Below are 27,512 nucleotides of genomic sequence, written 5' to 3' on the forward strand. Positions count from 1 at the left end.
GGGTCTGCAACCTTGACGACTTTAAGACTTGTGGACTTCAGCTCCCAGAATTCCTCAGCCAGCAAAGCTGGCTGAGGAATTCTGGGAGCTGAAGTCCACAAGTCTTAAAGTCGTCAAGGTTGCAGACCCTTGCATTAATTAATAAACCGTGTCCCGATTCTCAAGCCAAAGGGAAGACAAGAACCCCTTTGAAAATCCCTTTAAAATTTGGCACTCGAGAGTTAATCCTTTAATCGCTTTCTGCGGGCGGCTTGGGATCAAAACCGAGGCTGTAGTAGATCCCCGCGCTTCCTTAGTTAGGCGTTCAGACGAGCCGCGTCTCCGCTGCCACTTGTGCTCAACCGGGAGCGGGTCTGTCCTAGGCGGCGTCGTTTTGCTTCTTGCTTACAATCTATTGGAAAGTTCGGGGGGGGGAGGGAGGGAGGGGACGCATCTCTTGAACCGGGACCTGCCATAGTGCCAAGAGAAGCGAGCCTCCTTGCAGGTCTCTGGAGACCCGGGTCGCCCCCGACTTCTGCGTTCCCCTTTTTTCCTCCGGCCGCTACTGGTGCTTCCCTCCCTTTCCCTCTCCGGAGGATTTCCAACAGGGTTGAGAAGCCAAAGAAACTAGGAGAAATTAACCTTTTTTTTTCAACCGAGCGGCTGGCTTTTTTCCTTTCTCTTTCTCCGCTTCCTAAATAATTTGCGCCTCGGTTCTTCCCGCTAACTTTCCGAGGCTGCGGGAATCGCGGCTCTGGTTTGACCGAATCCGATTTCTTTCCTCCGGAGACCGAGATCCTGCGGGAACGCGGTCTCCGAAGCCTTTTCCCCATTCCCAGCTGCCCGAATCCTGATCCCTGAATTCACCCTTGTCCCGATTCGCAGAGTATCTCGAACCCCGAATTCGCGACATTGCCCACATTCCTGCGGAACCCGCGGAGACCAAAGTCAAGTTTAAAGCAGAGACGATTCCTACGAGCTGTTTCTCCGTTTCCTCCTTTGGTTGGTGCTAAGATTCCCACCCACCCACCCACCCCGAATTCTAGAAGCCGGATTGTCTTCCCTAGAAGCCCTTTGCTCCAGGTCTCCCCAAGGTTGCCAGATAAACCGTGTTATCGCTTTCTAATATTTTGCAACACCAGTATAGACAGGTGTAATAGAAGCAACCGCAGCATTTTGAAGTAACTTGTTTCTTGATGGGCTGCCAAGGTGTAGAATAATGCTTACTAATAGCAATAGTAGCACCAAGTAGCCTCTCAGTGGCTTCCCGATTGGAAAGATGCAGAAATGGAAATAAATTAATTAAAAACTAATTTGGAGGCAGTGCAGAGAGAGCGAAGGCGGAGTTGATTTACGGCAAGGAGGCAAAAGCAGCCACTTCGCCCAGAGGATTAAATAGCAACTAAATTCTTTCGAGAATTCAGACTTTAGACTTGGGATAGTGTGTGTTTAATCCTGTAATCAGTTCTGGAAAGTCCGGGGGGGGGGGGGAAAGGGGATGAAGGGGGAAAGAATTATATAATTTTGGTGTATTAATAGAGAAATAATGAAAAAAAATTTCTTTTAAGTGGAAAGATGGCCGGCTGGTACCCCTAAACTGCATCTGAAGGATGAGGAAAAGAAGGAGGTGGGATGTGTAGGTTAGTTGGGAGGAAGGAGGAGAGAGGTGTGGATAGGAGGGGAGGAAAGTAAGAGGAAAGTAGGTTGGAAGGGAGAGAGAGAGGGAGGATGCGGGGGGGGGGGATTGCCGACCACCCCCCAAAAACATATTACTTAATAGTTTTCTTGCCGACCACCCCCCAAAAACATATTACTTAATAGTTTTCTTCTTTTTTTTAATGAAGTACACCATATTTGTGTTGTGTTATATATTTTTTATTTGAAAATCAATAAAATTTGTAAAACGAGAGAATTCAGACTGAGCCCACCTTACACAACCGTTCGCAGACTTTCCGGTTAGGTTAGATTTTAGTTGCGAACACGAAGATCTTAGTGTCTGGGTTCATACAACTCTTTATATTTAAAGCCTCGTTTTAAAATCCATGGTGGTTTTTAACACAATACGCCGTGGTCAAACCAATAAACCCTAATCGAGCTTAAGAGGGCAGCCTGTTTTTCCCCCACTGTGCTAAGAGAATTCACCGTTTTTGCCCAACCCAAGGCCTGGGGCGAACCCGATCACGAGAACGCGTGTTGCGATTCTCCGGGTAAGCCAAGAATGGCCGGGTTTGCAGATCAGGCCAAGCCAGGAAGTGAAACAAACCACATTCAGGGGAAGTGTGTTGTGTGGACCTGGTTGTGAAGTTCTGCCTTTCTGTATAGACTAGATTCTCAGCCACCCAGGTAACGGTTGTCCCAAAGGTGCATTTTCCAAAAGGCAACTGGACTTTCTTGGCTTTTCTGAAGAACCGAAGAAGCTTCATGGATGAGAAGCGAAACGTCTTCAAGGAAAGAACAAAGTCCAGTTGCCGCTTGAAAAAAGCCACTTTTGGGGTTCTGCCTTTCTCAATTCTTTACTCCATCTCACTCCGGCATGCTAAGCCTGTTCGACCTCCGGGCTTTAAACTCTTTGATGCGGACACACCCTTTGGGCTTGCTTTTCTCGGCGGGGCGTTCTTCCCAAAGGCCCGAAGCAGGGCGCCTGCCTTTTGGCCACTCCAGCTGGGAAGCCTCAAATCCCAGGGATCGCAGCCTCCCGGCTTCCCAAATACGCAGACGATCCCCATAGAATAGATAGACGCTTGGCAGCCGGCTAGTCCTCAGTGGGCCGGGCCAGCTGGTGCGAGGAGGGGGCTTCGGTCGCCAAAGGGCTCTCCGATGTCCCGGCCGCGCTCCTTCGCAGACCCTCGGAAGCGCTTCGGCATCCAGGAAGAACCCAGCTCCGACCGGACCTCGCAGCCCTCTCGCCCCGCTCTCCCGGACCTGAGTCGGGTCCGGGGAACAAGGCCGACGGAGTAGAACACCGGGCGAGGAGAAAGAACCTCGGGCGCTTTTAGAAGCGCTCTAAGCTCCGGGGAAGGGCCCAAGCCGCAACAGACTCGCGTCCTGTTGGTTGCGTTCACACAACACGCTTAACCCGATTAGGTTGGTTGCGTTCACACAACACGCTTAACCCGTTTACTGAGTGAACGCGTTGTCGGGGTTCTCACTGAAGCCCCGGTCCTTCACTGAGCTGGGGGGCAGCTGCTGGGCAAACACAGTTCTGCACACAGCACTGAAGAAAGGAGCCGGGCCAGGAGTTGGGTGGGGAGGGGGAAAAAATCAGATTTCGGCCGCTCTTTCGGGAAGAATCGGGTAGCCGCACAAGACTGAGGGATTGAATAGGACCGGTTCAATTTGTAGCGCTAGGAGGGCGCCCATTAAGTGCAATGGCGTTTCTGTTGCAAACGGTTCGTTGCCCCAGCAAAGATCTGTTTTGGTAGGCGCGATCCGTGGCTCGGAAGTCCCCATTCATGTCAACGGCACCGAGAAGAAGGAAGGAAGGAAGGAAGGAAGGAAGGAAGGAAGGAAGGAAAGAAGGAAAGAAGGAAGGAAGGAAGGAAGGAAGGAAGGAAGGAAGGAAATTTCACTAGTATTCATCATACGTCATAAATATGCATAATAGGACATGCATGTTATATACTTCTATTCAATTTCTAATTTTATAAAGTAGATAGTGGCACAGATCTCTGCCTATAGAGTGCAAAGGGTAGCTCAGTATTTCTCCCGACTTTTTCTTTTTCTTTCTTTTTCTTTTTCTTTTTCTTTTCCTTTCCTTTCCTTTCCAGAATACTGTTAGCTTATACATCCTGTTCCTTATCATCACTACCACTACCATATTTCAGGACCTTTTAAAAATAGTGTTTGTCTTTAACGATCCTCCACTTTAAAAAGAAATAAATCTGGTTTTATTGAGAAACAGATTGGGGGGGGGGAGAAGTGCTTCAGGAATAAATTTTGGGATTTATCTTATGAACTGGCTTAAAAGGAAGGAACCTGCTGTTTTAAACAGGGCTATAGTAATGTTGTTTCTGCTGCTGCTGTTATCATCATTATTATTATTGCGAAGACCATTTGCTTAGAAGCCAAAGAGCCAAGAGACTAAACCTGACTTTAATCAAACATTTATCTCTTTACTGAGGCTTACTCTTGTGTAAACCAACCTGCCAAGGATAGTCCTGGGTGGCTGTGGTGCTAGGCACCACACTGAAAGTAGCAGAATATTTCTCTAAGGAACCCACTAATCCGGGCCCCCGGCAATTTCAATTTCTTGGAAATTATTTGAAAATTATTTCCACAACATGCCAAAATCCTGGAACCAAATGGGTATATATATTTTTTGTGTGTGGACCCAGTCCCTGTTGATCAATTGCAACTGTCCAGTGATCTTTCTCTGATCCATTTTTCCCCCCTATTCAGATCTTACGTCTGCATGGGGTCCATCCGACCTGAGTGCATCTTTCTAGGAAATGGTGGCAGCAAACGAAAAGCAATTGAAAAATAAAAGTGGCCCTTAGGTTTTTGTAGGTTTTTTTTTTTCAAAAAGGAAGGAAGTATTGTCCAGTCCAAAAGATGGAGACTTAATTTTGGAGCAGATTCTTCCTTTCTCTGCCCCCACCCCCACCCCCATATAAAAAAGCCAAATCATGAAACCTTTTAATGGACCGCTCTGGGACCAAATAAAAATGTGAACTACGACATTCATGCCTCTTTTGGCTTCCTTGGAGAGAAAAAGGCAGGTTGCTGCTAGCATTAACGAATAATAAACAAAATAACACATCCCTTACCAAAAGACGTTAAGCAGTGCCATCTTCGGTTTGATTTGGGCTTTGTTGAAGGTGGGGGATGCAATTTTCTGCCCATAATTGGCCTGAACTTTAAAGGAGAGAATTGAAAAGCCAGTTCCAAAAACGTTAGGACTGCAGTTAGGCAAGTTTTTTGGGGGGAAGAAGGGAAACTTCTCAAAGCCGTAAAGGAGGAATCATTCGGATCAATAGGAATTAGGATAAACCCAAATGATCTTTAAAATTTGTGCAGGTTTTTCATTCTTCAAAATTCTTTGCCAGACAAGATGTTTTCCACCTAGAGGCATCTGTCGAGGGGGGAATGTGTCAAAAAAGTCATGATGGTGGCTGCAGCCACATAGGAACTCCCAAATAATTGCTGTTGTTAGTTGCGAAGTCGTGTCCGACCCATCGCGACCCCATGGACAACGTTCCTCCAGGCCTTCCTGTCCTCTACCATCTTCTGGAGTCCATTTAAGCTCATGCCTCCTGCTTCAGTGACTCCATCCAGCCACCTCATTCTCTGTCGTCCCCTTCTTCTATTGCCCTCAATCTTTCCCAGCATCAGGCTCTTCTCCAGTGAGTCCTTCCTTCTCATTAGGTGGCCAAAGTACTTGAGTTTCAACTTCAGGATCTGGCCTTTTAAAGAGCAGTCGGGGTTGATCTCCTCTAGGACTGACTGGTTGGATCGCCTTGCAGTCCAGGGGACTCGCAGGAGTCTTGTCTTGAATGACTTATAAAGTAATAAAGGTGGGATAACAGAATAATAGAGTTGGAAAGGACCTTGGAGGTCATCTAGTCCAACCCCCTGCTCAAGCAGGAGACCTGCTTATACCATTACAGATAAAAGTCTGTCCAGTCTCTTCTTGGAAGCCTCCAGTGATGAAGCACCCACAACTTCTGAAAGCAAGGCATTCCACTGGTTGAGTGTTCTCACTGTTAGGAAGTTTCTCCTGAGTTGTAAGTTGTTTCTCTCCTTGATTATTTTCCACCCATTGCTTCTTGTCTTGCCTTCAAGTGCTTTAGAAAATAGGTTGACCCCCCCCCTTTGTTGTTGTTAGTTGCGAAGTCGTGTCCGACCCATCGCGGCCCCATGGACAATGTTCCTCCAGGCCTTCCTGTCCTCTACCATCTTCTGGAGTCCATTTAAGCTCACACCTGCTGCTTCAGTGACTCCATCCAGCCACCTCATTCTCTGTCGTCCCCTTCTTCTCTTGCCCTCCATCTTTCCCAGCATCAGGCTCTTCTCCAGTGAGTCCTTCCTTCTCATTAGGTGGCCAAAGTACTTGAGTCTCAACTTCAGGATCTGGCCTTCTAAAGAGCAGTCGAAAAGCAAAAGCAAAAACTGAAGCCGATAGCCAGTTTGGTCTAGTAGGGCTTAAGACACCAACCTAAAAACCAGGGGACTCTGAATCCCAGTCTCAACCAGCTGGGCGACTTTGGGCCAATCACCATGAGACCCTGAGTTCTAGTCCTGACTTTGGTATGAAAGATAGTTGGGTGACTTTGCGCCAGTCACTCTCCCTCAGTCCAACCTCCCACACAGGATTGTTATTGTGGGGAGAATAGGAGGAGGAACGACGCCATGTTGCCATGTTCGTTTGCCGCCTTGAGTTGTTTATAAAAATAATAAAAGCTGGGATAAATAAAATCTAAAAAAAAAGAATGAAACTAGACGTTTTAGCCTCCAGTTCTGTAGTTCAAAGTCTGTCCCAGATTAGAGATTCTGTGGAAGGGCTCAGGGCAGGATTGGTGCTGAGGGCTGAAGGAAATGATTTTTCCAATCTATTGCAGTGTTTCTCAACCTCGGCAGCTTGAAGATGGGTGGACTTCATCTCCCAGAATTCCCCAGCCAGCTTGCTGGCTGGGGAATTCTGGGAGCTGAAGTCCACCCATCTTCAAGCTGCCGAGATTGAGAAACACTGACTGAATGGAATTATATCCTGAAGAAAAACATCTTTTAAAAATAGTGTTTGTCTTTAACGATCCTCCTCCTCTTAAAAAAAAGAGATAAATCTGGTTTTATTGAGAAACAGAATTGGGAAGGGGAAAGTGCTTCAGGAATAAATTTTGGGATTTATCTTAAGAACTGACTTAAAAGGAAGGAACCTGCTCTTTTAAACAGGGCTATAGTAATGTTGTTTCTGCTGCTGCTGCTGCTGCTGTTTTTGTTGTTGTTGTTGTTATTATTATTATTATTATTATTATTATTATTATTATTATTATTATTATTATTGCTAAGACCAGGGTGTCATCCATTTGCTTAGAAGCCAAAGAGGCAAGAGACTAAACCTGACTTTAATCAAACATTTATCTCTTTACTGAGGCTTACTCTTGTGTAAACCAACCTGCCAAGGATAGTCCTGGGTGGCGGTGGTGCTAGGCACCACATTGAAAGTAGCAGGATATTTTTCTAGGGAACCCACTAATCCGGCAATTTCAATTTCTTGGAAATTATTTGAAAATTATTTCCACAACATGCCAAAATCTCCTGACATTTACACTTTAGGATTCCGGTCCTAAATGAGTCCCTTCTCCAGGTTTGAACCAAAGCAAAAATAGTCATTTATTTCAGGAAATAGTAACAGGGGAGAACATCTCTGCAGAGCTTGTCCCTTAAGAAGCCGAGGGACTCTCTTTCCCATGTGCCCCATGAATGAGTGTGCCCCCCACCCAACATGCCCAGCCTGGAGGGGAAAAAAAAGGGGGGGGGGTCCCCAGCTTCTGGATCTGGCAGAAAGTTCCAAGGAACTGCTGAGACTAGCTGACAAAATGCCAGAGTCCTTCCCCTGCGCGGAGATTTCTTGCTGAGCAATTCTTTCTCATTTTCAAAGCAGCAGCCAGACCACACGGTCTGCCAGCCGTCCTTGCCTGGTTCCAGTCAGCTTTGTGTCTTGCCTCAGGTGTGGGTTGCGTCTCCCATCCCAGCCACGCTGCGGTCTCTTTGCCCTGTGCTTAGTGAGTTGGATGAGCCTAGCAATTCTGATTTATGTCAATGAAACCAAAGTAAACTACTGGTAGTTCTTGACCTACAGCCATTCCGTGCCTGTTCAAAGTTATGACGGCCCTGAAAAATAGGGACCCTTCTTCACGCTCATGGGGCCGTTGCAGCCTCCCCAGGCTCATGTGAACACAATTCAGATGCTTGGCAACTGACACGTATTTATGATGGTTGCATTAAATGTCCTGGAGTCATGTGACCCCCCCCCCCTTTGGGACCCTTTGACGAACAATGTCAATGGGGAAGCCAGATTCTCTTCACAACTTTGTTACTAACTTAACAATGGCAGTGACAAAAAGATTGTAAAACGGGGCACTTAACAACTGCTTAACAATGGAAATGTGGGGCTGAGTTGTGGTCGTAAGTCAAGGACTACCTGTATAGCGTGGCATGATTGTGAATCCAATCCTACCCCGCTAAGTTCCTTGGAACATCTACTTCAAGGGTAGGGATCCTTGGCTCTCTCGTGACTTGTGGACTTCAACTCCCAGAATTCCTGAGTCAGCACGGCTGGTTCAGGAATTCTGGGTATTGAAGTCCACAAGTCATAAAAGAGCCAAAGTTCTCTACCCCTGGTCTACTTGTTCCCAGCCATAGACTGCTAGAGTGGGGAGATTCCTGTAATAAAGGCAGAACGCAATAAAGCAGTTGGTTTGAATTCTGCACCTTTGGGTCTAGTTCAGTGGTGGCGAACCTATGGCATGCGTGCCAGAGGCAGCACTCAGAGCCCTCTCTGTGTGCACATGCACTGCTACTTCTAGCAGCTTGCGCAGGTCCATGAGGCCGCCGCCACCACCCGGAGTGGCAGCCCCACCCTGCACAAAGGAGGCGAAGTGGCCAGCTAGCAAGCTCGAGTAGAGGTGGTAGAGCACGCCCACGCCCAGCAAGCCAAAGGCCACCCCGAGCAGGGAAAGCCAGATCCCCATCGGCACCATGGTCCCCCAGTCCCAGTTAGGATTGCGTGCCTCCCCCCATCTATGCTGGGCTTCCTGCCTACCACCCCACCCACCAGAGACCCCCTGAATCTCCCCCAACCATGCCCGGCCCCCACAGGCATCCCCCTCATGAGCAACATCGAGGTGGCCGTGCCCACCCCAGCCACGCCCACCCAGTCTGCTGTGACAACCGCAGGTAGGCCCACCCAGTGGGCCACGGCCACCCAATGGGCCAAGCCTCCATGTCCCCCCCTGAGGGCACCACAATGCTGATGCGGCCCTGGCACTTTGCAATAAATAAGTGGGTTTTGGGTTGTGGTTTGGGCACTCCGTCTCTAAAAGGTTCGCCATCACTGGTCTAGTTGCTTGCACCGAACACCTGTGATAACACTATGTGATAACCTTGAAAGGCAATGCCTATTTTTGGTTTGGAGTATTTCATGAACCCAGCTAATGTTTTCCCCCTTCCACTTTTAAGAATAACCTCTCTAGGGGAATATGAATTTTGATCAGTCGTGGTTTAGTAAGACCAGCTTCTCTTTCTCCATGGGTTTGATCACCCTTCTCTCAAAGCCATGAAACAAATTGCTGTTGTTTGGCTGAGTGTGTTGCAGAACTCCTGCGTTTGTGGCTCAATTAATAAAGCTCACATAAACCATGGCTTAGGAGCCAAATCTCTCTCCAGTTGGGGTCACCCAACTCACAAAGCTGTTGTGTGGTTCGCTAGTGTGCATGAACCCAACGGTGCTGTCTGAAAATATTGGCGTTTAAGACTGGGAGCTCCTGAGGCAGGAAACAGCCTCTTCTGATTATGAACCTCTGAGGGCGTTGCATCAACAAAAATAATAATTTAGCGAAGCAAGGTCTTAATCTAGCCATTAAACTAATTAACAAGTGAAGTTGAACTGGGTGTGATGCCGCCAAATTATACACTTTTAGGCTGCAATCCTATAGCCACTTACTTGAGAACAAGTCTTACTGATTTCTACAAGCTTTATTTCCGTAGATTGGGCAGGTTCGCAATGTTAGGGCCTGATCCATTGCACTAAACTGACTATAACATGCCACCATGAAAGGAGTTAATCCGGAGATAACACCTGTTTTTCTTTGTCAGGCCCCTTAGTTGTTGCCCTGATAATGTAGTAGGTGCAGCTCACAACATCTGATACCTTTTAATAAAATCTGTTACCAGATTTTTGACAGCCGCACACTAATATAACATTTCTCCTGCAAGGTTCCTGTAAGAAGGCAATTACTTTTCCACTAAATTTGCAGGTAAACTGTCCCTCCTTAGTCTCAGATTCGTGCTTGTTTCTGGAAAAAAAACTGCATTTACAGGCAGGCCTTTGAATTAAAAGCACAGCTGTCCCATTTTCTCCTTGTAATACAAAATGAAAGAGGACTGAGCTTTAAATGATTGAATTCTGGGAGTTGAAGTCCACACATCTTCAAGTGGGCAAGGTTGAGAAACACTTTTGAGAAAGTTTAGCTCTCTCAAAAGGTAAGACCTGATCCATGGACCCATATTTTCTAAATTTGTTGTTTACTTGACTTAAATTAAATGGATGTTAAACTTTGTTCCCCACTTTTGACAAGATATTGTTATCAAGGAAACTAGCTTTTAAAATACATTGCTACCAAGTTACCTCTCAGATAGTATTGCGGTCTTGGAAATAGGGAAAAATATATCAAATTATTTACTCTAAGCATCAACAAAGCTATTTAATCGAAGCCCAAGTAAGGCGGGTAAAATGGATTTTGTAAATAATGAAACATGATTTAAATATTAACTTAGTGTTTTATTTAATGTCTATGGAGATTCTCAAATCCAGATCATGGTTGTCTCAAAGGTGTTTTTTCCAAAAGGCAACTGGACTTTCCTGTTCAGAAGCACAAACATTTTCAAAAAAAAAATCCCAAGAAAGTCCAATTGCCTTTTGGAAAAAGCCCCTTTAGGATGTTTTTATTTAAATTGGATTTAAATAAGTGAAACAAATAAAGAATCAGAATAATGTTAACCCAACAATTTTTCAATTATACTTTTACTGAATAGTAATTTACGTGGTGGGGGAAGTGAAGAATATGGAAGGTGTAATAAGAAGCAGAAAAGAAGAAAGACAAAGAATCCAGAGTTGTTCATAATTTCCAAATAATGTGAGAACTGACAAAATTAATTTTACTATTAACATAATAAATATAAACTCTCCAAAATGGTAATTCTTGCCCCTGAAGATTCATTATCCTAATTTTACCAATAAATATTTTTAATCAAGTGGTTGAAAAAACTCTATTAATATTAACAAATTTTAAATAGAGTTTCCAGATATTTCCAACACTGAGAAATAATTAGCAAGAAAGCCATTACATTATTTTTCAGTGTAGCCTCAGATCGTATCCCTCAAGGTCAGAGCCGCAGCTTACAAGAGCATTCAACTCTTTGTTTTGTAATAGTGCTAATTTTACTAAAAAAAAAAAAAACCTAACAAAAAGGATGTTATTTTATCACAGGACCATAACCTAGGGTAAAATGATCCCTTATCTCTACAGCCCCTCCAACATTTTGAAGAATGATTATATGATATAGTTGTTAATTTAGCGAGGGTTAGCTGCCACTGGGGTAACCCTATGCATTCATTTTTTTGCTAGAGGTGGAAAGGACATCTTCAGATTCCCATAGTGCAACATTTCCAAACTTGGCAACTTAAAAATGTATAGACGTCAACTCCCAGAATCCCCCAGCCCAGCATGCTTTTGAATTAGAGAAGAGGTGTCAAAACTGGATACCTTTTTTCCAGATGTAAAGTGTGGTCTTGGTAAAGACATTATCAATTTTGCTTATTTATTTTTTTTAAAAAAATGACCTGAAAGAGTATATAGTTTTTTAAAATTATCAGGCTCTAATATAATCTCTCTAAAAGTCCACAAACTATGGAATTTTTAAAAAAATAATCAATAATTAATCTCTATAACTAATTAATCTCACATTCTATTTTAACTCTTATAATACCCAACTTGTCAAAGTCTTTTTTTTTTCCCCTGAAAGTTGCCTGGTCTTAATGGACGTTTTCCTGGAAAATCAATGGAATCATTGCTCAGAAATATATTTCAGTTCCAGTCAGCCAATTTAAGGATCTCATTTTATCCTGATAAAAATAAACAGTTTTGCCTCATGAAATAACTTTTCAAACTTTATAAAAATGTCCCGAGAATCTTTTATTGTAGCTAATTGCTCTGACTTTTATGGTTACCAGTTTTAAAAAATAGAACTATCATGTTTCTTCTCTAATCTACATCTCGTGACTCTCAGGTGTATTCAACTACAAGTATTTTTACTACTTGTTGGTTAGACAATGGCAGATAGTTACATAGGAAAGTTACCATGGGAAAGCTGTGATCTTGGAATATTTTGAGATACTCCTCTACTGGGGAAATATAACACGAATGAAGAAAATCCTGCACTAATTTTACAACAAAACAAATATGCCGCATGACTTAGTTATAAGAATGAGGCAATGCTACAAATCTTGCTTGATCTATTTTTAAATCAACCTGTGTTAACAGTAATTTAAAAGTACTAACGGAACTGCTCTTAAATCAGTGGTTTAAAAACTGTTTTTTGAATGCTAATCTAAAATATTGATTGAAGTTGCCTAGATTTCAGTTAATACAACCTGTCAAATAATAATTGAAGTGGTTACTGAGTGTAGATGCAGTATCTTAATATTTATTACATGTGTGCGTATGTCAATTTCACTAGACTTAACTCCTTGGATAAGTATCTGTATGTCTGCATTTTAGGCTGATACGTATAATAGCTATCTTTTTCAAGAGCTTAGGAAATACTAGTAATGTATTGGAATGTATTATAATTTTATTCTATCCCTAAAAATTAGAACAATTAACCAGTGGAATGGCTTGCCTCCAGAAGTTGTGGATGCTCCAACACTGGAGGTTTTTAATAAGATATTGGACAGCCATTTGTCTGAAATAGTATAGGACTTCCTGCTTGAGCATGGGGTTGGACTAGAAGACCTCCAAGGTCCCTTCCAACTCTATTATTCTGTTATGTAAAGTTCATTCAGAGTGGCTCTTTTATTTTCTTAGTATAATATTAACCCAGTTTTTCATTCAAAGTCATCCCAAAGTAAAGCTTTTACAATGCCATACAAAAAGACAATTTTTACAACCATATAAAGAATATGTGTAAAAGGATGCCAGAGCAGTGAGAGAAACATGGTCAGTACACAACAAGCTGTTTTCTTAATGTTGAAAGCTGACTAGACTTAGCAGCCACTGTAAAATAATTCTTTTCGCGAGATGATCTTAGGTGTGTGCTGTATTCAAACAGATTCAACTCTAAGCTGAAGGTTCTCCCTAAAATTAGTAACAGACAATGGAATGCCATTCCTGCCCCAGTTTGTTTTTACTCATTCTTAAACAATTCCACCCAGAATTGTGGGTCGTTGGGTAATATATAAATGTAATAACTTGTTGTTATATCTGCCCCGATTCTGATCGTGAGAACATTTAAATGCATTTAAACACTTTTTAAAAATGTTTATCTAAATCACTTTTCAAAAAAGGAAAATAGAAGAGAAGGGAAGACATTTCTAAATGTATATTTTCTCAATATCTGTAAAAAAGTAAAAAAAAAAAAAAGGGGGGGGGTTTGCAACTGAGCAGTGTAGAAATTGCAGTAATAAATAATGCATCAAATAAATAAATGAAAACATATCCTATAAATGAAACATATCCAGAATAGGATGGAAAATGTAAATACCAATGGATGTTTCTATTCCAAGTTTATATTACATTTCATTCGGTTCATGTCAAAGTTTCCCACACACAAGTTCTTCAATCTTTCTGTCTCCCAATAACAATCTCTAATACAATCTTATTTTCTCAGAAATAAATTCTGTTGACTTACTTCTGTGGCCATGTGAACAGGAACCCCTGCAAATTATAATGCCAATATATCCAGATGTTGGGGAGGCCCAGGTTTAGAACTGCAGCCTTAAGTATGTTTATTCTTTTTGCAAACAACCATTTGACCGGGATGGTATTTGGCTCCTGCCTTGAGCAGGAGGTGGATTGGAGCTCTTAGAGCAGGGGTCTGCAACCTTGACAACTTTAAGACTTGTGGACTTCAGCTCCCAGAATTCCTCAGCCAGCATAGCTGAAGTCCACAAGTCTTAAAGTTGTCAAGGTTGCAGACCCCTGCCTTGGAGGTCCCTTTCAGCCCTGGGGTTCTATGATTCTATAGGATTGCAACTTGGGGTTTTCCCAAGAAAATTGGCTGTTAAATAGCATTTACGTAGCTCTGGCTCCAAAATGTCCCTTGAATGGTCACAATCCATGCTGTTTAATGGACAGTTTTAATTCATTAATAATTCTAAATGCCACCTTGGTTCCTTCTAGGTGGTAGCCCTTGGAGACGTTCCTGATGGGACGGTGGTAACGGTCATGGCTGGTAATGATGAAAACTACTCGGCCGAGCTTCGGAATGCTTCGGCTGTAATGAAGAATCAGGTGGCCAGGTTCAACGACCTTCGCTTTGTCGGACGGAGTGGCCGAGGTAAGGACTTTAAAGGACTTTAACCAGGTTTTCTAACCTCTAACCTCTTTCCCTGGCATTCCCAGGTCTCTGTTTAAAGCCAGAATGAAGGCATCTCCAACTTGGTGGGAACCCATGTTTTGCAGAAGTTCAAGTAGTCCACCTGTGCGTGGGCACATGCGCATGTTCTCTATTAATAAAGGAGAATATTCTGTTACAATAGAGCAGTGGTGGCGAACCTATGGCATGGGTGCCAGAGGCAGCCCGCGAAGTGGTTTCATGTGGCCCGCGAAGCCATCCTGGAAATAGTGAGGGAATGGCCCCCGCTGCCTTGGCCCTGGCCCAGGCCGGCTGGGAGCCAATATACAATTTTGTGGTGGCCATCTATGCTGAAATACATTCAGTCTTAGCTCCACAAGGCTGTCTGGAAACAGCGAGGAACCAGTTACTGCCGCGTTGGCCCCATCCCCTGTGTGCATGCTGGGGAGGGGTCACCCTTTGTGAGGAATGAAGAAATGCACCATCGCCTGGAAGTGGCCAGCAAATGGCCCTCGCCTACTTCACATATCCGGCTTGATGGGCTCCGGCAGAGGGATTTCAGCAGGCAGTGAGGCTCCTCCAGTGGACCATGCCTTGGCACTTGCCCCGGTCCCACCCCCTTCTGCCAGAGACCCTCAGATCTGTCCCACTCCTGCCCAGGCCCCCACAGGCACCCTTGACGCAAACGATGTAGAGCTGGCCACGCCCACCCAATAGGCCTCACCCACTCCATCCATGCTCACCCAGTAGGCTGCACCCACCCTGGCCACACACCCCCCGAGGGCAACCACAATGCTGATGCGGCCCTCAATGAAATTGAGTTTGACACCCCTGCAATAGAGAGGATGTTCTCTATTGTAAAGTTGAGATACATACAGGTAGTCCTTGACCAAACCTCATCCCAAAATTTCTGTTGCTAAGCAAGATAGTTGTTTAATGACTTTTGCTCCATTTTAGGATCTTTCTTACCATGGTTGTTAAGTGAATCACTGCAGTTGTTAGGTCAGTAACACAGTTGTTGAGTGAATCTGGCTTCCCCATTGACTTTGCTTGTCAGAAGGTTGCAAAAGGGGATCCCATGACCCTGGGACACTGCAACCGTCATAAATTCAGGCCAGTTGCCAAGCATCTGAATTTTGATCACGTGACCCATGGGGATGCTACAATGGTTGTAAGTGTGAAGAACTGTCATAAGTCAGCTTTTTTCAGTGCTGTTAACTTCAAGCAGTCACTAAACAAATGACCTTGTTGAGGACTACCTGTATAAGATTTTTGAAGTGTGCTCTGGGTTAAGTGTTTGTGCATATGAAGTTCTGGAAGGAAACATCAGTAGGCGTAGACTTCAACTGTATATAAACAATAGTCCCACGGTTCTATGTCTCCCCCTCAATCCTTCGTTGAGGATTTTAAAGCTTCTCCAAATATTTCTGCTGAATTGTAACATTTAATGCTTAATTACGAAACAACAGAGAGTAATTGCTTTCATTGTGTTTAATTGCTTTCATTTTGATTAACAGTAAATTACCTTTCATCTTGGCTTGGCCCTATCTCTTTCATTTTCTGGCTTCTGTTTGCTGTTGGGTGTATGGCCCCTGTCCCATGGCTCAGAGGCTAAGTCGGTGTTTTTCAAACTTGGCAATTTTAAGATGTGTGGACTTCAATTCCCAGAATTCTCCAGCCAGCCATGTATGCAGGAAGATGTGTTGGGATTTAGACCATCAGTATCACCAGCCTTTTATCACCCTTTGGATAAAGATGGGGTCCTTGGCGTTCTCTGAGCTTGGTATTGTTCTGATATTGTTACCTAGTTTGGTAATGAAATGTCTGCAAGAAAACCATCAAGCTCAGAGAACATCAAGGACTCCACAGTTTCAACCTTGAGCTACAGATATTCTCTTCTTTGGATAAATGCTTGAAAATGAAAGGAATTCTTGTCCAAGCATAATTCTTGCATAGTTTCTTTTAGCTAGATTTACTGAGATGAAAGTTTTATATGTATTCCAGCAACAGAACTCTTTCCTATTCAGAACCAATTTATATCATACAACATTATCAGTATAATTCATTCATTCTTGTAAGGAGGAGACTTTACACTGTAACCACCGTCCTATGATCCAGCAAGGTTTCATCATGGATCCTGGGGACGTTGCAACTGACTGTTTACATAACAGTCTCCTGAATCTTTAGCAATCTAAACCAATAGTTACCCCTCTGTGCATTCGTAGGAAACAGCCTTAGACCAGTTTGAGCAAGGAAGTCCACGAGGTATGGTAAAAAAAAAAATCATGATCATAGCCATATTGGTGTGTTTGAAACTCACCTGTGGGGTCCTTGGTGCTCTCTGAGCCTGGTGGTTTTCTTGCAGACGTTTCATTACCAAATTAGGTAACATCATCAGTGTGTTGCAATGATGCATTGATCAATACACAACTAGGGCACTGATGATGTTACCTAGTTTGGTAATGAAAGGTCTGCAAGAAAATCACCAAGCTCAGGGAGCACCAAGGCCCCCCATAGTTCAATCCTATGCTACAAATATTCTCTTCTATTGCAACTCACCTGCTGTGTTTGTCTGTGTCTGTGTGTGTGTGTGTTTTACAATTGAACATGGAGTTTCAATTGCACTTTTACAGCTATCATCTTGACTTTTGGTAGCTACTCCCCAAATCAACCCTGACACGTAAATTCTATAGCAGTGAGAGTGAACCTTTTAGAGACCGAGTGCCCAAAAACTGCCCCCCACTCCGCCCCCCCATCTCCCACCCTGCCTGCCCGCAGGGGCACTCACCACCTCCAGGGCCCACCTCTGCCTGCGTCCTGCAGCATCAACTGTGCACGATGGGGTGTGAGGGCAGAGTCTTGTCTATGCTGCCTGGCTGCCGTGTCCTTGGCTGCGCTGCTCCGTGTGGGCCACGCTCGGGGGCGACTCTCCTTCAGGGGGGCTGCTGGAGAGGAGGTCACGGGGGGAAGCAAGGCTGGGGCAACAGCACATGTGCCCACAGCACATGTGCTCCGAGTGCTGCCTCTGACACCCGTGCCATAGGTTCGCCACCACTGTTCTATAGAATTATCAGTGAATAAAAGAGCAGTCATTGGATCAAAATGGCTTTAGGGTGATTTTAATTCAATCTTCCTTGTCACCCAAGCACCGTCTTTAGCACGCATTCCTTCTGCAAAATGTGGCAGGCCCTCCAGGTCTCGTGGGGGCCTGCTGGCCTTCCCCAAATGTTGAGTCCCTCATATAGGAATTGTGAAAAAGATTTCTGGGGCTTTTTCGGCAAATGATCTTACAAACGATTTGCATGTAATAACTGTTTACTTGTTGCGCTCTGTGAAACCCAACTAGTTTACATTCTTTTCTGCATTTCCGTTTTCCTGCTGGATCTTTCCCCCCCCACCCCCGAATGGCAGGCAGCCTTTTTTCTTTCAAACTGCTGCCCCCACCCCCCTTTAACTGCTTGCAGGTTGATGAATGGAAAATGTTTTGCTTTTATGAATTAAGCTTTCATTTCTGCACTCAATTATTTGCTTAAAGTCTCCTCCCTCCCCCCTTCTTTTTTTTTTTTTTCCATCCGCTTGACACAGAGTTCCAAACGTGAACATAGCTCAATCCAAACTTGACTCTTGAATTCATTAGGAGCCCCCACTTGGGTCTCCATGTCTGGGCTGAGAAATTACAGTAGTCTTGACTCCTCTGATTTCAATTCTTCTCTCTTCGACTTACACCAAGCTTAGAAAAGTGAGGGGGGAGAGATCTTTGTCTTTTGTTGTAGGCAAGCTTTTGATTAAACCTCTATAAAGCCGGTTAAAATATTTTCATACACAGGACAGGGTTTTTTTTTAGCAGAATTAGTAACGATTGAGGTTTCCCCCCCCCCTTCTGGATGGAGCTATTTTGGATTGGAAATGGACCTGCATGAGCTGCATATTTGAATGCACCCATCCTTCTGCTTAATTAACTCCCTCCGTGCTGAAGACAGATTCTTGACTGAGGTTTAAAACCTTCTCTTCTTGTTGTTATGATCTTTTTATCTTGGAACCCACCACTGCTGAGAACTATGACAGTGCATGAAACCCATCCCTAGCAAGATATTAATGCAGGCAATCCTCAATTTAGGACCATTCATTTAGCAACAGCAATAGCACTTAAACTTGCTTCATAGTGCTTTACAACACTCTGAGTGGTTTACAAAGGTCAGCATATTGCCCCCCAACAATCTGGGTCCTCATTTTACCGAGCGTGGAAGAATGGAAGGCTGAGTCAGGATCAAACTCCAGGTTGTGGGCAGAGCTTGCCTATAATACTGCATTCTAAACACTGTGCCACTACGGCTTCTACAAGATACAAGGGTACTAAAAATGTGACTTAAGAGCAACCTTCACACAGTTGAAACAGTTGCAGCATCTCCACAGTCACATGAACAAAATGTGTGCATTTGGCAACTGGCACGTTTTTACGATGGTTGCATCATCCCAGGGTCATGTGATCATGGTTTGTGACCTTTCCAGCCAGCTTCCAGCAAAGTCAATGGGGGAAGCTGGATTCACTTAATGATCCCATGATTCTCTTAATAACTGCAGTGATTCACTTAACAACCATGTAAAACCAGGCGTGACTCACTTTAACAACTGCTTTGCTTGGCAACAGAAATGTTGGTCCAGTTGTAGCCATACGTCAAGGACTATCTGTACTACACTGCTTATTCGGGGATAGTCAAGTAGATGTTTCTGACCACAGAAGAAAAGGACAATTTCCCCCCTCTCCCCGCCCCCCACCAGCCTCCTCATTTTTAAATCGGTCATTCAGAGTTTGCTAAGTGATGGTCCTTTGCAGATTTGTGTCAAAAAACATCCATATAGAACAGTGATGGCGAACCTTTTAGAGACCGAGTGCCCAAACTGCAACCCAAAACTCACTTATGCATCGTCAAGTGCCGGGTGGGTGTGGCTCATTGGCTGGGTATGGCCAATTGGGTGGGTGTGGCCCATTGGATGGGCGTGGCTGCAGTGGTAACGGCAGACTGGGTGGGACTAAAAAGTTCAATCAATCAATTCCAACTTTGCAAGATCTTTTTTTTTTCCCCGCAAGAAGTTGAAATTGACTGATTGAACCTTTTTTTTTTTTTTGCACACAGCGGCGGAGGCCTAAAGCGAAAAGGTTTAATAAAACCCAGCTGAAGGCCTAGGACTGGGGCGACGGCGTGCGTGCCCACAAAGAGGGCTCTGAGTGCCACCTCTGGCACCCGTGCCATAGGTTTGCCACCACTGTTCTAGGCTGCTTCTCTCCTTGATTAGTTTCCATCCATTTTTTTTTCTTGCCTTGCCTTTGGGTGCTATGGAAAATAAGTTGACCCCATCTTCTATGTGGTGAATACTGGAACACTGCTATCATGTCATCTCTAGTCCTTTTTCTCTCTCTCTAGACTAGCCATATCCAATTCCTACAACTTTTTCTTCATATGCTTCATATGCTAAGACAGTGGTGGCGAACCTATGGCACGGGTGCCAGAGGCGGCACTCAGAGCCCTCTCTGTGGACATGCGCACCGTCGCCCCAGTCCTAGGCCTTCAGCTGAGTTTTATAAAACCTTTTCTCTTTAGGCCTCCGTCACCATGTATATATATATATAAAAAAGGTTCAATCAGTCAATTTCAACTTCTCGCGGGGAAAAAAAAGATCTTGCAAAGTTGGAATTGATTGATTGAACTTTTTAGTCCCACCCAGTCTGCTGTTACCACCGCAGCCACGCCCACCCAATGGGCCACGCCCACCCAATGGGCCATACCCAGCCAATGGGCCACACCCACCCGGCACTCGACGATGCATAAGTGGGTTTTGGGTTGCAGTTTGGGCACTCAGTCTCTAAAAGGTTCGCCATCACTGTGCTAAGATAAAAGTGGCCTCGGTTATATTCAAGATCTGAGATGCAGGCAAAACTAACCAGTCTCATTATCAACTTCTTCTATTTGGCCACAATCCTTGGTTTACCAGCCAACTGGCACTGCTATAACTACACCTCCAACTGTCAGTGGCTGAATATCTATTCAGTAAAGGAAGCTGTGATTATGTGGTTTGAAGACAGGGTGGTAGGAACTCAATTCAAATTCACCAGAGCTCTCCTTGTTTTGAAGGTAGAGAAGGTTTCCTGATGACTTCGGGGCACTTTCCTCACATTTGCAATTTGAACGTTCAAGAAAGACCTATGTGTGTACACCTGGAAACCACAAAGCCACAAAAATGAAAACCATCTTGGAAGATGAGTCAGACATTAGGAATTTGCTGAATTCCCTGTCAGATATGGAGGGGGTCACCAAGAAAGTGGTAGAGCAGTGTTTCTCAACCTGGATCGGTTTCTGAGGTGTGGACTTCAACTCCCAGAATTCCCCAGCCAGCCTTGCAAGCAAGGCTGGCTGGGGAATTCTGGGAGTTGAAGTCCACACCTCAGAAACCGATCCAGGTTGAAAAACACTGTGGTAGAGCATACGTTTGGCATAAATGCCCTTTCAATTAAAACATTTCCTAGATGAGAAAATGAAATGTCCTATTCATTTATTTTAAGGTATCCTCGTCTATTATTATAATTAACGAACCAAAAGCAACAACTACATTCTTCTGGGGTAGAAGAGAAAGAAAGATTTTCAGATAAACTTTAGACAATTTTATGAAAAAAAACCAGAAGTTTTCCATACATAAAAAGCATTATGAGATAATTTATATTTATGTTTTATTCAGTTGGGAAAATCTCTGGCTCTTCTAATGTAATAAAAACATTCCTCAATATTAGACCATATTTGTTAAATAAAATCCTCAAGCATTAAATTTGAAAATGATGAAATAAGTATTATGATTTATTTGACCCAAAACAAATTCCACTAACTGTCCTATACTGTAACAGGAATAACTGAAAAGTCAAGATCAAAAGAAAGGGGGTTGGCTGATATAAAGCAAAATAAAATAAAATTAAATTAATTGGAGATAAGAGATCCTGGCAATCTAATTTATACCATGATTCAAGTTAAACATTCAGCTAATATATATTTTAGGAAAACAAGTTTCATCTAAGAAATACACAAAATTTGAAACAATATCATCTATCTAATGTAGACGGAAGAAAAGTTGTGGGTCAGTTTTACAACTTGATGAATAATTTAGAATCACCAAAATATATCCTGGCAAATGAAGTGGCAACAAAATTGGGGTATTGGGGTTTGCATAGAGTTTTAACTTAGATTTAGAAAACATTTATTGCACAAATCAAAATATTTTATTATTTTTAAACAGTTTGTGATAAAATGGAGTGGTGTTGTGTAGAAAACCGCGGGTGATGGCCTCTGATCTTGAGGTTGTTTTTGCTTTCTGGTGATGGAATTAATGTGAGTTCGTTTTTGCTTGTATTTGTTGCTGAATACTACTATCCAAATCCTTGTGGGATTGGAGCAAATTATAAGGATAAATAGACATGTAGACGGACAGATAGGTAGAACTACATTTGGGGCTGAGAATAAATTACATTTGAAATTATAACCCCTGAGGGAAAGATACATTTCATGTTAGTAAATATGAGAGAAATGCTGATTGGAACGTTATTATTACTAGTAAAACTGAAAGGAGAAACGGACGTATGTATTTGCATTTAATGTTAAAAGTAATATTTCATCAAAAGATAATGAGATGACTATTCATCTGTTGCCAGCACCTTTTTATTGAATGGTTCAAATGGGAAAATATTAACTCTTCTCCATTAAAATACGTTTTTTATTTGTATCCCGCTTTTATTATTTTTACAAATAACTCAAGGCAATGAACATATCCAACACACCTTCCTCCTCCTAGTTTGTCCACAACAACAACCTTGTGAGGTGGGTTGGGCTGAGAGAGAGTGACTAACTTAAAGTCACCCAGTTGACTTTCATGGCTTAGGTAGGACTTGAACTCGTGGTCTCTTGCTATCTAGCCTGGTGCCTTAACCACTAGACCAGGGGTAGGCAACCTTGGCTCTTTTATGACTCGTGGACTTCAACTCCCAGAATTCCTGAGGCAGCCGTGCTGAGGGGAAAGGGAGAGGTTTCCAAGCTGAGCCATGCTGGCTCAGGAATTCTGGGAGTTGAAGTCCATGAGTTATAAAAGAGCCAAGGTTGCCTACCCCTGCACTAGACTAGACCAAAGTAGCTCTTATCAAAATAATGACTTTTTAGAGCTTGGCACATGGGAAACTGCCATAAGAGCCAGAGATGGCCACAACTTAATCAGACGTTGAAAAATAGACTTTCTGTATTATGCATTTAGAACAGTAAAGCACCAGATTCAAGTCCTCAGCTTACTGTAGTTCCTTTAGTGACCGTTCAAAGTTACAATGGCACTGAAAAAAATGACACAACTATTTTTCTCACTTACAACTGTTGCAGCATCCCCAGGGTCACGTGATCAAACTTCAGACATTTGGCAATTGACTTGTAGCTATGACATTTGCAGTGTCCCAGGGGTCACATGATCACTTTTTGCGACCTTCTGAAAAGCAGAGTCAATGGGAAGCCAGATTCATTCAACAACCCCATGTTACTAACTTAACAACTGCAGTGATTCACTTAACAATCGTGCCAAGAAAGGTCGTAAAATGGGATAAAATTCACCAAACAACTGTCTTGCTTAGCAACAGAAATTTTGGGCTTCATTGTGGTTGTAAGTCGAGGTCTACCTGTACAGCAGGGGTGTCAAACTGCCAGCCCGCGGGCTGGTTTCATCATACCAGAGCCGCGCCTTCCCCATTGCCGGCAATGGCGAAAAAGCTCCGATACGTTGCGTGACGTCACGTGACGTCGCGAGTTTGACATGTCTGCTGTACAGTATTTAAGAATGCTGAGAGCCAGTTTGGTGTAGTGACTGAAGGTACCAGACTAATAACCAGGAGATGGTGAGTTCTAGTCCAGTGATGGCGAACCTTTTAGAGACCGAGTGCCCAAACCGCAACCCAAAACCCACTTATTTATCGCAAAGTGCCAGGGCCACATCAGCATTGTGGTGCCCTCAGGGGGGTGGGGTGGGTGTGGGTGTGGGCGTGGCCCACTGGGTGGGTGTGGCTGTGGTGGACACGGCAGACTGAGTGGGTGTGGCTGGGGTGGACGTGGCCACCTTGATGTTGCTCGTGGGGGGGACGCCTGTGGGGGCTGGACAGGAATGAGGGAGATCCAGGGGGTCTCTAGTGGGTGGGGCGGTGGGCAGGAGGCTCGTCCTGCAGGGTGAGGCAGGGGGTAGGGCAGGGGTGCCATTGTTGCGGGGCAAGGCGAGGCATGGGGGCTGCTGCCTGACACCATCAGCCCTGCACACAGACACCAGCGAGCACATGGGGGCATGGTCTACCACCTCTACTTGAACTTGCTAGCCAGCTGCTTCGCCTCCTTTGTGCTGGGTGGGGCTGCCGCTCCAGGCACCAGCAGTGGCCTAATGGACCTGTGCAAGCTGGCGGCAGTGGCGGCAGGTGTGCCCACAGAGAGGGCTCTATGTGCCACCTCTGGCACGCGTGCCATAGGTTCGCCATCACTGTTCTAGTCCTTCCTTAGGCACAAAATCGGCAGAGTGTCCTTGGGACAGTCCTTCTCTCCCAGCCTTCGGAAAAACAGGCCAGGCAAAACCACTTTAAAAAGTCCTGCCAACAAAACTGCAGGGACTTGTCCAGGCAGTCATCAGGAGTCAAGTCTGACTCAAAGGCATTCCTGCCCCCCCCCCAAAAAAAACCCCCTAAGAATGCTATGTGAATGTTCATGTGTACACAAGGTTGGCAAATACCTCAATACAGTTGAAATAGCATTGTTCAGTGTTGAGCTTATTGTAAGATTTATAAGAACATTGATATTGTGTCCTTCTAGATGTCAGTCTGAAACGCTTGAGAATCAGAATTGTCAACAAGAAGGACTCAGTTTCAGATCTGCTTGGAAATGCAACATGGATGAGTAACTTCTCTATGCAGAACAGGACTTTTGTTAGTGTGTCCTATTTTTGTTATAGGTTGTTTTTTTTTAAATGGAGCTACATACTTTACTAAAGAGGATCCTATCGCTCTCTGAATTCATGCAGCCTTTTTCCCCTCTGATTTCCTCTCTTTGCTGTTTCTTTTAAAGGAAAAAGCTTTACGTTGACCATCACAGTCTTCACCAACCCTACTCAGGTTGCTACATATCACCGGGCGATTAAAGTGACCGTTGATGGGCCCCGGGAACCGAGAAGTAAGTCAACTCTTATTTTCAGAAAGGAAATTGGTATCTATTCTGACGTTTCCTCTCTGCGTCCACCCTCTTGGTGGCCAAATTGGATTAAGTAGATGCCGCTGACAGATGTCATTGCTGAAATGTACAAATGTGCTTCTTGTTGTGGGTGTTTCTGAGACCAGCATTGTCATCTCCAATGGAAGGTCCTGCTGCGGGAGAAAATGCAACCAGGATGGCCAGTGGGAATTGCTGAAAGAGAAACTGGTCTTGATGGGAGAGGATGGGAGAGGAAAAGAAGGGCAGGTAGTCCTGGACTTATAACCATAACTAAGATCAGAATTTTCATTGCTAAGCAAGATGGTTATTAAATGAACCGTGGGCGATTTTATGATCTGTTTTTGGCCTGGCTGTTAAGTCAATCACTGCTTTTGTTAAGTGAATCATGCATTCATTAAGTCAACCTGTCTTCCCCCATTGACTTTGCTTGTTTGTTGGAAGCCAACCAGGAAAGTCACAAATGGTGATTGCCTGAACCCAGGATGCTGCAGTTATCCTAAATATAGGCTGGTTGCCAAGCACCGAAATATTGATCACATGATTGTGGGGATGCTGCAGTTGTGTGAGTACAGGTTTTCAGTCACTTTTTTCAGGGCCGTTGTAACTTTGAATGGTCACTAAATGAATGATTGTAAGTTGAGGTCTACCTGTATGATGACTTATGGGTTTGCTTTAACATTGATGCAGATGGGTAGTTTTAAACCAGGTTTGGCAGGCTGAAGGCTTAAGAGACATGGACTTCTGAATTCCATAATCCAGAGCATCATGTTTGAATATCGGTGCAGAATTGTGAATCTCACAGAAATTATCATGGGGGCCCTAAAATAAATTTAGCATGGCTTGAGAGGTAGGTGGGTCCCAGGAAAGCTGCCCCTTATCTAGGGAGAAAAGTAGAACATTCCTGCCGTGACTATGTTGTGTATTATTGTTTTGGAGTCTCCCCAAAGCGTGACTTGTATACCTTTTGCCAAAAGGCAACTCACTCTTGAATTTGCATCTCCCTTCCCCAATGGGTCAAGCATTCTTTTCTCTCTGTCCATTCAACTGCCTACAGCCCTGATAGTTTACAGCAGGGTTGTGGATTTCAACATGGCTGGCTGGGAAATTTTAGGAGTTAAAGTACACAAGTTTTAAAGTGGCCAGGGTTGGACAACCTTGGTTTAAAGCAAATCCCTTTCTTTCAAATTAAGGTTTGCCAAGCTCGATTATAGTAAATGCTCTTGGAGCTGTGAAGGTTCATATTTAAAATTCAGTTAACTCATGTTCGCAATTTTAAAAAAAGTAAGCTTCCATTTTCCTAATGCTCTTCTTGCGAATAAGCACCACTTCGTGAAGGAAGGCTGAAAATATATTAACTTGTTCTCGGGTAGAAAGGAATATTATATTTTTTGAAAATATATTTTAAAATGCTCTTTCACTCTCGGTTCAACCAACATGTTTAACCAGATCAGTTACAAACATTGCAGCTGCAGATAAAACATGGGCTACAGTGAATTTTGGTTAGTTTTCTTGTGGTTTAAAGAGCTGTGCTAACCAAGCCCCTTTAAATTTTGATTTAGCAAATGGTTAAGTCTACAAATCGGGCTTTGTAACCAGGCTAAACAGGAGTCCAGTAGCACCTTCTCTGACTCACAATGTTATTAAAAAATATATGCTTTCGTAAATTGGAGAAATGTTATCAAACTCCTGTGTTTTTTTTTGCAGCTCTCCTGCTACTTGGTAAAACCAAGCTGAATGTGTTGTATGAATGCGTTCTCTGTGTTCTGAATTCAAGGAAAATCGATTGTTGTATACCATCCAGAGTTGTTTTTTTGTGAGATGGGAAGCCATGCAAATTTGATTTAAACACTTATGAATAAAACCATACGGCTGGGGAAAGTCATCAGTTACCTGTTAAACTTTGTCCAAGCTAAATCTCCAGAACTGCTGAATTCTATTATTTCAGAGCAGGAAAGATGGTATAGCAAAAACTAAATTTACGACCCACCAAGGTGTGTTCAGCATAAGCAGTGTGTTTGTGTCCCTGATTGTATTCAGTGCTCAGTACCCTATTGTAAGCAATATATTCACCATATTTACCCAGGTTTGCTTTTGCTTTGGAGAAAGTTCACTAAAGGTTGAGTCTGCTTACCAATATTGATGTGATTTATATATAGTTTTTCCGATCAAAAAAAATAGTGTCAGGACAGCTAACCAGGTTACATACACAAATCGGTGGAAAGGTAACAAAAAATAATTGCCATGTGTCACAAAAACTCTCCAGAAGGAGCACCAGCTAACCAAAGGAAAAGGAAAAACCCAAACTTTAATACGTTTAATGAAATCAGGGAAGGATTGTTGAAAAAAGGTTGTTGAAAAAACCAGCAGCACACACACTCACCCAAAGAGAAACTAATGTCAGGAGGCAGAGAGTTCCACGGTCAGAGTTCTGCCACAGAGGCAGGGGTGTGGCGCGTGGCCACCAGGGCGATGAGGACCCCAGAGTGTGCAAGATGGGCCACGTTTGCAGAGCTAAAGGGACAGCTTAAAGCAGGGATAGCTAATTAGATACATCCAGTGGGTGGGATTCAGCCAGTTCGCACCACTTTGGCAGAACCGGTAGCTAATTTTGTGTTGCCCAGGCCCAGAATGGACTTCCGGATGCAGCATCCACAGTTGTCATATTTGAATCCCACCGCTGGATACATGCAATTGTTCTGACTAGGAATCCCCATCAGCCCCAGGTTGCACGGCCAGCATGGCAACGGTTGATGGGATTGGGGGTGCAAAACTTTTGTTTGGAGCCCTTAAACAAGGAAAATTGATTTCTCCCAGCTTTCACATCTGGCCTGTTCAGAGATCACGAAGGACTGCAGCCATTATTTTTTAGCCCACATTTTTTTTTACTTTTCAGCCCAGATTTCTTTCCTTCCTTCCTTCCTTCCTTCCTTCCTTCCTTCCTTCCTTCCTTCCTTCCTTCCTTCCTTCCTTCCTTCCTTCCTT

At 43.8% G+C, this 27,512-nt stretch overlaps 1 protein-coding gene across 1 annotated transcript in view; it reads left to right on the forward strand.

The window, feature by feature from the left end:
• Nucleotides 1-27,512, forward strand: part of RUNX3 (RUNX family transcription factor 3) — a 111,989-nt gene that overhangs the window by 3,558 nt on the left and 80,919 nt on the right. Inside the window, exons 2-3 of the mRNA XM_015826084.2 lie at nt 14,097-14,253; nt 24,387-24,491. Of these exons, the coding sequence (XP_015681570.1) occupies nt 14,097-14,253; nt 24,387-24,491 (262 nt within the window). The remainder of the gene's footprint in view (nt 1-14,096; nt 14,254-24,386; nt 24,492-27,512) is intronic.

The sequence above is a fragment of the Protobothrops mucrosquamatus genome, unplaced genomic scaffold, assembly GCF_001527695.2.
Source record: "Protobothrops mucrosquamatus isolate PMUCROS unplaced genomic scaffold, P.Mucros_1.0 scaffold2953, whole genome shotgun sequence".
NCBI lineage: Eukaryota > Metazoa > Chordata > Lepidosauria > Squamata > Viperidae > Protobothrops > Protobothrops mucrosquamatus.